The following is a 12,598-nucleotide window of genomic DNA, read 5'->3' as shown; positions in this document are numbered from 1 at the left end:
TTAAAGCCGATAAGTAGGTGGGAGTGTCGCGCAGAGGAGAGAGTGGTCAATGGCATGACTGGACAGGTATACAAGTAGAGGGGAATATGTAGCAATAGCGGAGCACACATAGTATAGTTATAAACACGAATAAAGATAATGGAGTAGGGATCATTAGTTGTCCGGAGTGATGCCTTCCCGATCGAGCTCCTCAAGAATGTCGTTTGGAAGGACGCGGTGGCTACGATATTTCTTCGCGATGCCCAGCTGGGCCGGGAAGCGCACCTCCGATGCCAATGGCAGCACATTCTCCTTGTCTCCGGTTCCTCGGCTCCTTGCAGGTTGCCGTGACGGTACTCTAAACCTCTTCTGGGCATAGTGCCCAAGATTTTCGATGGAGTTACGATCCCGTAGAGTTCGCTTTGGCATATTCGGAGGCAAGGGCGTAGGTGCCCTGAGTCTACACACCCGTTTGCAAGAGTTTCCGAGTACGTAGATGCAAAATCTGTGCATGGAAAGGCTAGAACGTTTGTAGCGAGTGGAGACAACCCCTACTCCGCACCGTACTTAGGAAATGTGCGCTGGCCGGCCCACCTGCAACTGGCGGCGGCGCGATAAACCGCCCCCTTGCAAAAGGGTATGTAGACACTACATCGGACGTCGTGGCAATAAGTGTCGGTTTTGAGCAGGATCATAGCCGAACAAGATGCGCTTCTGCTGATGAACTGTGTGTCCATGAACTCTATACGTAGTACTATGGTTGATATACACTATGGACGGGAAGGCTGCTACTCCGTATACAGTGCTGTTGCATGACAGCACGCTCTAGGTGCATGTGCGAGCAAGCAATCTATCGACGTCTCCGGGTCATGGTTGACGCCACAGAAGAAGGATTATGTCATGGCTGCATAACAAGGAATCGATCTCTCATAACAGCGCAGGAGCCGTCCTCCCCAGTCTGTATAAATATCTCCAGTCTCAGATGTCTACATGGTCATTGGCACTCTCTCTTCCCTCTTACCGTTCTGTTCTTTCCTCTCTCAAGTCATTGGTGTATCATGTCCTCACGTATTCCCGGGAAGGATGTCGTAGTACGCCAATCTACGACGGCTAACCCCCCTTGGAAGGCCGAGAGGTATATGATTATCCCGGACACCATGGCGGACTGGCCGTGGCAACGAGAATTTCACCCCTGTACCGATGAGAAAACGCTGGAATCAGACAAATGGTTCAGGTCCCTTCCGATCTTCTCTCAGAAGTCACAGCATGCGCACGAGCAAGGCCATTTTGGCATACTTGGGGGATTAGCATATCCGCACGCCCTTCCAGGTAGATCATCAACCACCTAACTTTTCAATAGACTCGGACTGGCTCACTGACTTTCAACATACAGAGGATCTGCGAGCTGGCATAGATTTGATGCACATTTTATTTGTCATAGACGAGTTTTCCGACGTCGGGAGACCCCCTGTTGTCAGAGAGTATGGGCAAATTGTATTGGATGCAATACGCAACCCCGACAAACCTCGTCCTGCTGGAGAGGTCATCCTTGGGGAAATGATGCGACAGTGAGTACATGTTCAGCTTGAACTCCTACCTTACGTACACTTTTTGAATGATATTCCAGATTCTGGGCTCGAGTGGGACGCACAGCGACTGCTCAGGCGAGAGCACATTTCTTGGAGACCATTCAGGCATTCATGGACACCCTTGTCTCCCAAGCGGAAGACAGGAACAATACCACCATCCGTTCCGTACATGACTACTTCCTGTTGCGCAGGGAGACCATCGGTGCCCGTCCTGCATATGTCATTGGCGAGCTGCGTCTCTCCATCCCAGATGAGGCACTCTACCATCCCGCGATCAGAGAGCTGGAATACCTCGCTGCAGAGTTGATCGCGATCGACAATGTGGGTGCTAGGATGCAATGTTGGTTTTCACGCTGAGTTGACACCGGGTCACGTATCAATAGGACCTTGCTTCTTACAACAAGGAGCAGGCGACAGGGAACGATCAGCACAACATCGTGACGATTGTGATGCATCATCTCAAGCTGGACCTAGACGCGACAGTGGATTGGGCAGCAGACTACCACAAGCAAGTCCAGAGGCGCTTCCTTGACACCTTGAAGCGCGTGCCATCCTTTGGACCCGCGGTCGACGCGGATTTGCAGAGCTATATGACCCAGATCGCTATCTGGCCCCAAGGCAATTATTGTTGGAACTTCGAGTCCGGACGGTACTTCGGCAGCCATGGGGCTGAGTATCAGAGGACGCGCAGAGTGCCTCTTCTTCCGAAGCGAGTGCAGCAGCGGGATGCCAGTACGTCCGCTGGCGATGTAGATGTGCCTCTGGTAGAGGACCTGGAGCGGTTGGCGGCGATCGCTGCAATGGAAGGGGATGATTGATACAGGCACAGGGGATCTGTCGTGTAGCGGTAACCTAGAATGTATTTGCAGTCTGAAGATCTGTCCTATGATTTCTTGCTTGTCGCCTTTCACATCAAGTGCTCGTACATAGCAGGCCGTGACGATTCAGCCCCCTTGGCTTTCGGAATGGCGGGAAGCGCGGAAAAACAAGTGGGACCAGGACCCACCTACGAAGTTCGTCGGAACGAGTGGTGGATCACTACTGCAAGTGGATGCCGGCGCATGTTCGGTCCTCGGAGTACGATTTGTGTTGCTTATATACAGAGGTCCGGCTGCCGGCGTTTCGGAGACCACATTGATGCAGGCCGTATTCACTGCGTGCTCCTCGACTCATCCTCTGATCCCTCTCTCTGTGCTTCCAGTCTTCCTCGTCCATCCGACTCGTACTTTTCCACAACGCTGAGCGACATCCGTCTCGTCTGTTGGAACGCCGAAGACAGCAAGGCTTGCTAGCGGCGCGCCGAGCACCCGCATCTAATCTTATCCATTCTGTGCTTGTGCTCACACCAACGGAAGCCATCAGCCACCACTCAAGTGTTCCCCCGGTCGGCGTCGCTGACTTACTCATCCACCACCACCTCTTGCACCCTGTCCTGGGCGTCGTACCCGCCCGTCCTTCTACATGACCTCTCCGTCGATGCACTCGCTGCCGGCAGAGCTCATCGAGAGCGTCCTCATCTCTGCAGCAGCAGGCGGGTTCCCCCAAGCAATAGCCGCATTCGCACAGACATGCAAAGCACATCACGCCCTCGTGTACAACGCGAACGACAACCACCTCTGGCGCGAGATATTCCTGACCACATTCGACGACCCGCGCGCGTCTGGCGGAGGGCCCGGCTGGACACAGTGCACATCCCAGGCGCACCGCAAGGAAGAAGCGTATGACTGGGGCGGAGAGTTCAGGCGTCGCCTGTGGGCGGCCGACTGCATCAGACGACAGACGGACCCAGCGATCAAGTCTGCCGCGGAGCCTCTCACGGAACTCGAGCAGACGCTGCAGAACACGCGCGCGCTCGAGACGATCCTCTCCGTCGTCTCCTCCGCCCTGCCCTGTCCCCCGACGCTCGTCTTCTCCTTCCTTGACTGCGCAGAGGCGCACGCGGGCGCGCCGACGACCCCCAGCGCGAGCTACCCCACCTTCCCGCCCCTCCCGCACGCCATCGGCGCGCCCAACTCGACGGACACGCGCGGGCGCACCTTCGGCCACTCGCTCCGCGCGAACAACACCGCCTGGCTCGAGTCCGTCCTCTCCAAGGGCCTGCCCCCCGAAATCACCGCGACCTTTTCAGGCGACAAGTGGTACGGCGGCCTCGCCGGCCAGTTCCTCGACGAGCCCGAGTTCCGCGAGCTGCAGGCCGCGGGGCACATCATCGCCTGCACCGGCTTCCTCCCCATCCCCCAGCCCCCCTCCTCCTCCTCTGCCGCGGGCTCCCCCTCCTCGGGCTCCCCACCCGCGCAGCAGGAGCCGACGATCGACCTTTCGGCCCAGGTCGCGAGCGAGCGCGCGTTCTCCCCGCCCACGCGCCATGCGGGCCCGGACAGCGCGGGGCCGTACATGAGCGTGGAGAACCAGCTCAAGCGCGCGCGCCGTCTTGCGCGCATGCGCGTCTACAATATGCGCTACCTCGCGCGCGACCGCCATTGGGGCCCCTACCTCCCCGCGTCGGAGCCCGCGCAGGCGCGCGCGAAGGGCAGGGAGCCGCGTGCGCCGCGCGCGACGGCGGACGACGACGAGCTGCTACAGCCGATATTGGCGATGTTCCGGGTCACGCCGATTTATGCGCACGCGCATCATGGCCATGCTCATGACCACGAGGACGAGGACGAGGAGGAGGAAGACAACGAATCCGAATTTGAAGGCGAGGACGAAGACGAGGGCGCGGATATGGAAGAGCCCGCGGACGCCGCCGAGGACGAGCTCGCAGCGGAGGACGAAGACGCGGAGGGGGACGAGGGATCCATGGGGGACGAGGGATCCGTGTCGGGCGGTGGGTCGGAGCCGCCAGCGGGCAAGGCGGACCTGCCGGAGGGCCCACCATCGTCGGCGCAGCTGCGCACGGACTGGGCGTACCTTGCGGGTGTGCGCGTCGTCGTCGAGGCGAACCTGAGGGAGTCGTTCCAGGCACAGGATCTCCGTGGGTTGTTTTCGCTGGACGGACTGAGGAGCGCGAGCGCGCCGTATGACTGGACGGCGTACCGGCCGCCGTCGCCTGTAGAGAGCAAGGACGGGAAGGGGAAGGGGAGGGATTATGGGGAAGTCGAGGGGTGGGACTGGGCAGGGGTAACCGGGGTTTGGAAGTGGGTGCCTCGCGTGCCTCGTACGCCTGAGTCGTCGTGCTCACCCGTCAAACTTTTCAGGCGTTGTGTGTGTTGGATGGACTATCGCGATCTCATTCGTAAGTCCTGCTTCCGCCCTTTCTACCCCGAATACCCCCTCCTGACCTGAGCCATCCACAGTGCACAACGTAAGCACGCCTGGTCATCAGGAGCGAGCAGAGCGCCCACTGACCCGAACCACAGCTCTCGGGCGAGTTCGAGGACCCGCACCTGCAAGAGGCCGTGCGGATCATCTCGATGCGCCTCCGCATCAAGTCCTACTCCAAGTCCGAGGTCCGCGAGTACGCCCACCTCCCGACGATCCACGTCGTCGGCGAGACGACGGGCGCGTCGCTGCACGGGCAGCCCCGCAGGATGCGCGGCACGGTCTCCGTCATCGCGGACGGGAGCGTGCGCTGGACGCTGGTCAGCTCAAAGGCATCTTGTTCTCTCTCTGCTCGATCGCGCTGCTGACTACGGGCGTTTGACGCTGGCTTTCTGCAGTACTCGACGGTCGAGGGCGGCGACATGGACGAGTGGGTGTCGGAGGGCATCCAGGTCGGCGGCGTCGCCTCTGCGATGGGCGTCCTCGGGATGTGGACTGGGGCGCAGCATGAGCGCATGGACCCCCTCGGTACGTCCTTGCATGCGCGCTTCGCGGGAGGGTTGTTCGCTGACGCTTGTATTGGCAGGTCCGTGCTGGGCTTGGAAAGTCGGTTGAACGGCACAAGGGCTGGCCTCGGGTTCGGTTTTGGCTCTTTTGGTGCGTTTGCGCTTGGGATGAATGTATTTCTGCTTTCGCTGTTTGCACACATTAGCTTTGCTGTTCCGTTAGTGAATTGCTATACCAATCGGATTGCGCCTATGCGTGCTGAGACTCGGGTTCGCAAACGTTGCTACTAACTGGCGACTACATTGGTCAAGTGTCTGTATCAGTTCGTTTCCGGTCGGGTGCGTTTGGCTCTAGCGGGTTCGTATAGGGGGTTCACCGCAACGCACGTGGAATTGCGCAGCTTGCCTTCGGTCCGTATTAAATCACCCCTCGTTCAGCAATGTGGTAACATAAACGATCCCTTTATCTCCAGAGCGTGAAATAGCACAGGATTCAACGGTTCCAACCGAGATGAACTGGGTCAGTAGTAGCTACTGTTATTATACAGAACACTTCGGATCCTCATCAACTCGTCCTGCACATGCATTACAGGATCCTTCAGTACCCCATCAGACAGAAGACAGCCGTAGAGAACTATACTCACGTAAGATTCGATCTCCCAGGGCTTGATACCCTGCGTCCATAGCTCCTCGACTTCAGCATCCGTGAGGCCGAACCCGGTGTCCCAACGTCCCTCCTCCGAGTCATACCCATCACTGTCCTCGTAATTCTCGCTGTCCTCTTCACGCTCACGCATGGCATCCTCGTACGAGGCGACGGCCCAGAAGTCCTTCCGCCACGGGAGCGGGACGAACGCCTCCGCAAGAATGCTCTCTAAGACGTTTCTAGCCCCGAGGTTCAGAGGCTGCGCCTTGATGGCGTCGTCGAATTCCGCGCGCATGCGCTCAAGGCGGGCGGTGTCCGTCCACCATCCTCGGGCGGGGAGGTACGTGGCGTCGTGTGCGTACACGCACTTGCCCTCCGCTGCAAAGCGACAGTGGCCAAGGAGCCAGTACACGCAGACGTTCCTTCCGCTGCGGACGGCCACATCAGTCTTTGTGCGATGAGGTGCTAAAAGACTACGCACAGTTCGTCACGGATGCTCTTCGAATCCGGGGAATGTCTGAAGCGACACTTTTTGCCGTTGCGACAACCGGTGTCACGGGTGTTGTAGTATCTGCATGCGATGCCCGTTCCTGGGTGCGCAAAGTCCTCCGAATCCGACTCGTCCTCGATCTCCAAGGCACTGTCTTGGTCGTTCGTAGCAGGCGTCTTGGTTGGCGAGATGCCATGAATCTCGCGTAAATTCTCGGCCTCTTTGCGTGCAGGAACGTTGGACCTGTCGATTGAAAGCAGACGCTGCAAGTCTACATGCGTGACGCCGCCTTGAGCGTGATGAGACCTTAATGAGGGGGGAGAATACTCACCCGCGAAGGCTTCCTCCGCATGTCCGGAGCCCTTCCGTGCGAGGGCCCTGCGATAGAGAGCCTTGATATGCTTCGGGTCGTGTACGAGGGCGCGCGTCGCCGCGCTATCCGCTAGCTCCCATAGTTCCATCTTCAGGAAGCAGGCAGCCAGATTGGACAGATAGACGGGTTGTGGTCCTGCGAGCAGGGCGGCCGCGCGATACTTCTCCGCAGCCTCGGCCCACTTCTCTTTCTTGAACAAGTCGTTTCCCTATGCGCTGCTGTTAGTCCGCCTACGCCATGAGAGGTATGAGATGGATACAGACTTCGTTCTTGAGTGCGTCTGCACGCGTACACTTGTCTTTGCGGACTTTCTCGCGGGCCTCAGCACGCGTCGCAACCTCAGTATCGCGGGGACGGGGAGCGCGCGGCGGCGGAGGCGGCGGCACAGGAATCTCTGTCTCTGTCTCAACGATCGGCACCATCGTCCCATCCGGGTTCACGTTGAGCCCCGTCGAGTGCGTCCTCTCACCCAAGTCACCAGGCTGGATCTTCACCCCGCACATCTCCAGGATGAGGCGCGTCGAGCCCTGCTCCCCGTTCACATCTCCGACGTACCCCAGGTATCCCTGCCCGACCGATGCTAGCACCGCGGGGCTCTCCTCCGCCTCCTCGCCGGAGAGGCGGTCAGGGGCAAATACGTGGGACTCTATGTGCGACCCCGCCGTCGGGAGGTACACCGCGTGCGCGCGCGGGGCGCCCTTCACGTGCAGGGACTTCATGCTGACCGAAGGCAGCAGCGCATGCTCTTCGAGCGGCGCAGGGATGCCGGCGGGGTTGAGCGCGGTCGTCGTGCGGAAATAGGAGCCGTGGTCCCACGGGACGCCCCAGCGCGCGAGGAACGGGCGGAAGTGCACGGGCTTGATGCGGTTGCTGTACTGCATGCCGAGGACGACCGTTCCGCCCGAGCGGGCGTATTCTAAGAGTCCCGTGAGGAGCTTCTTGTGCTTGGACATGGCGTTGGCGATGGCGGGGTCTGAGACGATGACGGCGTGTGGACGGGGGGTGGCGGAGAGTGCGGCGAGAGCGGCGTTGGGTTCTTCGACTTCGGTGACGTTCGCTCTCTTGCGGAGCACGCTGTAGAGCTGGGCGTAGATTTTGTCCGTATATGGCTCCTTTTCCAAGGAAATGATGAGAATGTGGCGCCTGTGAGGTGCTGAAGATCTGGGCGGCATGTCCTCGTCCGTGAATGCTAGCCCTGTCAAGAACTAGGCCTGAATGAATTATAGGCCCTGCACGGACATTAGGATACTCACCACTTCAGCGACGCCGTCACCTGGAGGAACTGGCGCGCGAGAGCCAGGCCAGAAGCACATGGCGATCACGAGCCTCGTTGTATCATCGTCCCCATCGATGTCTCCTATGTATCCGACGCGACCGCGGCCGACAGTGGCAAACGCCGCAGGGGTCCGATATGTCTGGCCAGCTGACTGGTGGCCCCCCTTCCGGAGCTTCTTGACAACAGAGGAAGGGAGGTAAACGGCGTCCTCAAGCGCAACGTGATCGATGTGGTTCGCATCGACCACATACCGCTTGACGAGGCCGTTCGGATTGAGACCTTGGACGCGAGGATTGACGGTGTGAGTCGTGGTGGCAAAAGAGAATGCCCGCCATGGCAAGCCCCATACATCCTTGAACATGGAGTCGAGATCCTGGTGACGAACCGAGGAGCTGAAAGTCCCGGCATAGACGACAGTGCCACCCGCCTTGGCATACTCGACAAGTCGCAAGAGCACCTCGCGATTTCTAGGATACGTCACGGCGTCATCAGCGACAATGACTGCATGGGGTCGTATGGTACTCGTGAGGTGACGGCGTGCCTCGGAAAGGGATGTCGCCTTGAGGACCTCATCCTTTCTCGCGAGCACCGTGTACAGGCGGTCGTTGATGATTTCCGAGACGCCTTCTTCATCAAGGCAAATTACGACGATGAGAGGTTTAGACACCATTGATGATTTGATGCCCGGTAGGGGCTGCAGAGAGGGTGGCAGAAGATGTTGACCTTGTCTTGTGGGCGGATTGTGGTGAGTGACAAGAGACAAAGTCGCGCGATCTACGCGTTGCCACAATATTAATGTCCTCACGTGGTCGCGCTTGGGTCCCAACGGCAACCGCCGGCACTCGTTTTGTTCCATATTGTAGTGCGTACCTTGTCTCTTAATTGCACTGGATGGCTCGTCCCAGGGCAATATTTTGTGCAGCATTTGACTCGTTCGGCCACTCACCTCCCAGCCCTCTTCACCTCATCACAATTGTAAACATGCCACTCGCACGTGACGGTGAGCGCTGGAGTTATCGAACTCTTCTGTAGGGATTTATGGGCGAAGGAGAATGAAGGCGATCCGCGTGTGGCCGGTACACACGAGGGGAAATCCGCCTGTTTCTAGAGCAGGGGAACAGCATCGAAATAAGTCTGATAGGTTAGAGTTCTGCGAACGGACATAGTAGTGCTGAATAGACCATGGGACTCGGAGCATCTACAGTGCTTTGCAAAAAAGATTGCAGTGCGAAGCGCGCAAAATCCTGTTTGCCCCTGCTTGCCCACCCGGGGAAACGCCTGCAATGCCGGAAGCCTCTTTGCAGCATGGTCGAATTTCCAGCCACAAATCTACCGGATATATTCAAAAGGTCGTCATTCGGAGGCAAAGAATATCCTCGTGCATTTTTGCAGTAGGAAAGCGGACACGGACTCAAGCACGGCTTTTACGGACGGAGTCCTTATGAGTCTCCAGTTCAACCCGAAACAGAAATCCTTGCCGTAGCCGACGAGTGACCAAACAGGAGCAAACAAGATTTGCGCGCTTCGCACTGCAATCATTTTTGCGAAGCACTGTAAAAGGACATTGAACCCGCCTGAGGAATAGCTTGATAGCGAAGCTTTCAAAGCGTACTATATCTAGGTACGCTGCTTTCTCTAGCGCCTCTACGTTATAAGACATGCCATACCTGTCTCATAACCCAGAGTCTATCAACCTGATCTTTGTCTGTCGTGTCGTGAGAACTCTTGCAGTAGCCTTCTGCCAACCTGTCATTTAGCATAAGTGTCGAAAGGGCAGGCTTCCGTTCTGAAGCAGTCTCTCACTCTCAAGTCGCGAGTAATCACCGAATAGTTGACACCGCGACAGATGAAGACCGGCGACTACTTAGATCAGCGTGATCGCCACCCGTCAGGAGGTCAGAGAAAAGCCAATCAATGTCAGCTGAGGGAGACGCGCCCAATGCGCACCACAGTAGTAGGAAACAATAGTAACTCAAAGTCTCGCTTAGGATTACAGGGGACGTGCGTACGAGGTCGATTACTACTCTCGAAGTCTATAAGCGGGGCCGACATTAGTAGCTGATGAACGACCTGATGCGGAGTTCAACTATTCAGATGAAGGATATGCAATACTACGAATGCAAGAAACTCATATGCCTATAGGAGGGCTGTCAGTAGGCGCAGATAGTGCGTAGTGGGGAGCCAACGTGCCCAAACGATCCTGTATAGATTGCGAGCAGGCTTCTAGAGCAAGTACGGGAGCAGCTTGCACCTCACTTTCGCAGCGTAGTCCTCCCATACGGCCCCGAACCGCTCCACCAATTGTCCGTCTTCCACGCGACAACGCTTGTACAGCGAGTATGCAGTGAACAGGGAGCCATATCGCCATATGTAGATGAATACGACGAAGGGCGTGTGAGCAATCCCGCAGTGGGGGACGTAGCCTTCCATGCCGAACTGCATCAATTGCTCGCCAAGGAGGATGAAGAGAACACCGGTGTACGCAGGGTGTCGTACGTAGGCGTACGGACCCCAGGTGACGAGTGCGTGGTCGTTCTTGATAGTGACCTCGTAGGTGAAGAGGGATCCGAGCGCACGGTATGACCATAACCGGAAGAGAGACCCGGCGTAAACAAAAGCGGTTCCCACGAGAAACCGTGGCGGGATATCGAAGAGCGGGTGGAGCCTCGCGGGGTTGGCAGGGCAGAGTAACGGTCCAACTAGAGGATACTTGTCATGGACAAGTAGTATGATGGACTGGCTAAAGGAGGGCGAGACGATCACGAACTAGAGGCGGGTTACGTACGTATCAGCTAGTCTTCCGTCATTATGCAGGAACAAACGTACGCATGCTATATACGCCAAAGAGCGGACCAGATATTCGAACAGCTGTCCGGTGTATAACTTCTGTGTCCGGTCCGGTGCACGCTTTGGGGGAATCAGGGCAGCGAAGGATAAGGTGGCCGAGCTGACGAGGAGGAAGGTCTTGAGGTATAGATGAAGCATCACGGCGCTGGACAGGGGCGCTGTGCGACTGGGCGAGTGGTCGAAGGGGTCCAGAGTGCTGGTGCAGCGTTATTGGGCGTGGGCAGTCATCGTTTTATAGGACGACAGCACGGGTCGGCCTAGGTCTGAGCGCTGTGACACGAATGCGAGCATAGGGGATTGACAATGGCAGCCGGGTTCCTCTCGAGACCCATACGAGGCATACCCGGCCCGTGTAAGTTGCTAGGCCCCGGGAGAGCCAGAAGCCAAACTCGGGGAGTGGGAGGCGTAAAGGGCCCGAGTGTCTGATCCACACTCGCGCGAGAAATTCTGACTGAGCAAGCGTATCATCGCGGCGAGTAGCGGCGAAGAAAGTTCGTAGCCCGACGCTCGGGCTGCATAGACAGAAGTCGTCCCCTTTTGCCGACCATGCAGTTGCCGAATTGCTCCCATCGGCGGAAGTATGGGTCGAGTTCGGCCTCCGTTGCTTGCGGAATGCGACTCAGATGCCCTATAATAGTGATATATGGTAGAAATGTCGTGAGTAGAGTCAGCGACATAGAGTGGCTAGCGCGTCGAAAAGACACACTCTCCTTTGATGAACTGCAGCCATTAGTACTCGGCTCTCTTTGACACGTATGATCGCCGGGGCATGAATGAGCTACGTTGACAGTGACCTGTGCAGAACATATGCTCCCGTAAAGTATGAGAATGCGTCAGCGATATCCTTGGCAGGTAGAAATCGCAGTCCCGGGTAGCAGCGTTCACACGGTGCCTTTGTCGTGGTGTCGAGCCATATCAGGAACGTATTTTCTCACCGTCCCAAACGAGACTTGTTTACTCATCTGACCCTCGCCCTATCTCCGACCACCGCTACAGGATATTCAGCATTCTCTCAGATGCAACTTCGGGCTGCGTTGGGTCCTTGTGCCTAGATCTGGGAACAGCGACCTGAGGGAAAAGGTTCGGGATGTTCAACTCTTCCCAATCTCATGCCGAGTTATATCTTGGCTCGACGTGAGTCTCGGTCCCACTCAGCTTGCTCGTGCGCTGGCGGATTCTCATAGCCATACGGCGGCATCGATGCTCTGTCCAGTACGTTCGTTACCACCCCCATCCAATGACACCCAAGGCACTCCACACTTCAAATTGCTGGAGCAGAAAATCGTTGCTACTGTGCGGAGCATTGTAGTCACCCTGTGTGGCATTTTGCAACGTGATCTACCTGCGAGAGGCTAATGGGCATCTCAAGCTGTTCGCATGGAAGTCGACGGTCGGCTCTTCGTGACATCCGGTTTTGACCGGGACGCAATGCGAAATAAACGTGTTCACGGCTTTGGAGATTCGAGGGTCACAACGTCGCAAGATGCCGTAACGACGGGCATACGGATGACAGGTTCGTGCGCGATTGTGCTGCGGGATGCGCCGCAGCCAATGTGGAAAGTCCTGCTGACCAGAGCTTCTTGAATGCTGGCTGTAGAAATGCCGATCTCCAGTGCTATTTCTGTTAGCGG

At 57.3% G+C, this 12,598-nt stretch overlaps 5 protein-coding genes across 5 annotated transcripts; 2 read left to right on the top strand and 3 right to left on the bottom strand.

Moving 5' to 3' along the window:
- Positions 1-1,136: 1,136 nt before the first annotated feature.
- DICSQDRAFT_147637 (terpenoid synthase) lies at positions 1,137-2,386 on the top strand (the record flags this gene model as incomplete). Its single annotated transcript, XM_007366390.1, has 5 exons — positions 1,137-1,269; positions 1,373-1,547; positions 1,607-1,889; positions 1,952-2,300; positions 2,322-2,386. The coding sequence occupies 5 exons, from the start codon at positions 1,137-1,139 to the stop codon at positions 2,384-2,386; spliced, it is 1,005 nt and encodes a 334-aa protein (XP_007366452.1).
- Positions 2,387-3,029: 643 nt separating this feature from the next.
- Positions 3,030-5,505, top strand: DICSQDRAFT_181139 (uncharacterized protein; the record flags this gene model as incomplete). The annotated part of the gene is made up of 6 exons (XM_007366389.1): positions 3,030-4,705; positions 4,766-4,803; positions 4,865-4,872; positions 4,928-5,149; positions 5,228-5,357; positions 5,416-5,505. The coding sequence occupies 6 exons, from the start codon at positions 3,030-3,032 to the stop codon at positions 5,442-5,444; spliced, it is 2,103 nt and encodes a 700-aa protein (XP_007366451.1). The 3' UTR covers positions 5,445-5,505.
- A 351-nt stretch (positions 5,506-5,856) lies between these two features.
- Positions 5,857-7,725, bottom strand: DICSQDRAFT_61782 (TPR-like protein; the record flags this gene model as incomplete). Its single annotated transcript, XM_007366388.1, has 4 exons — positions 5,857-6,409; positions 6,463-6,742; positions 6,803-7,052; positions 7,108-7,725. 4 exons carry the CDS (start codon positions 7,723-7,725, stop codon positions 5,857-5,859), a joined length of 1,701 nt encoding a protein of 566 aa, XP_007366450.1.
- A 339-nt stretch (positions 7,726-8,064) lies between these two features.
- Positions 8,065-8,790, bottom strand: DICSQDRAFT_61816 (uncharacterized protein; the record flags this gene model as incomplete). Its single annotated transcript, XM_007366387.1, has 1 exon — positions 8,065-8,790. The coding sequence occupies one exon, from the start codon at positions 8,788-8,790 to the stop codon at positions 8,065-8,067; it is 726 nt and encodes a 241-aa protein (XP_007366449.1).
- Positions 8,791-10,343: 1,553 nt separating this feature from the next.
- On the bottom strand, positions 10,344-11,105 carry DICSQDRAFT_170772 (uncharacterized protein; the record flags this gene model as incomplete). The annotated part of the gene is made up of 2 exons (XM_007366386.1): positions 10,344-10,886; positions 10,947-11,105. The coding sequence occupies 2 exons, from the start codon at positions 11,103-11,105 to the stop codon at positions 10,344-10,346; spliced, it is 702 nt and encodes a 233-aa protein (XP_007366448.1).
- Between the last annotated feature and the right edge of the window lie 1,493 nt (positions 11,106-12,598).

The sequence above is a fragment of the Dichomitus squalens genome (assembly GCF_000275845.1).
Source record: "Dichomitus squalens LYAD-421 SS1 unplaced genomic scaffold DICSQscaffold_17, whole genome shotgun sequence".
Lineage (NCBI taxonomy): Eukaryota > Fungi > Basidiomycota > Agaricomycetes > Polyporales > Polyporaceae > Dichomitus > Dichomitus squalens.
Note: the sequence above shows the minus strand (reverse complement) of the source record. Positions and strands in the feature narration are given on the sequence as shown.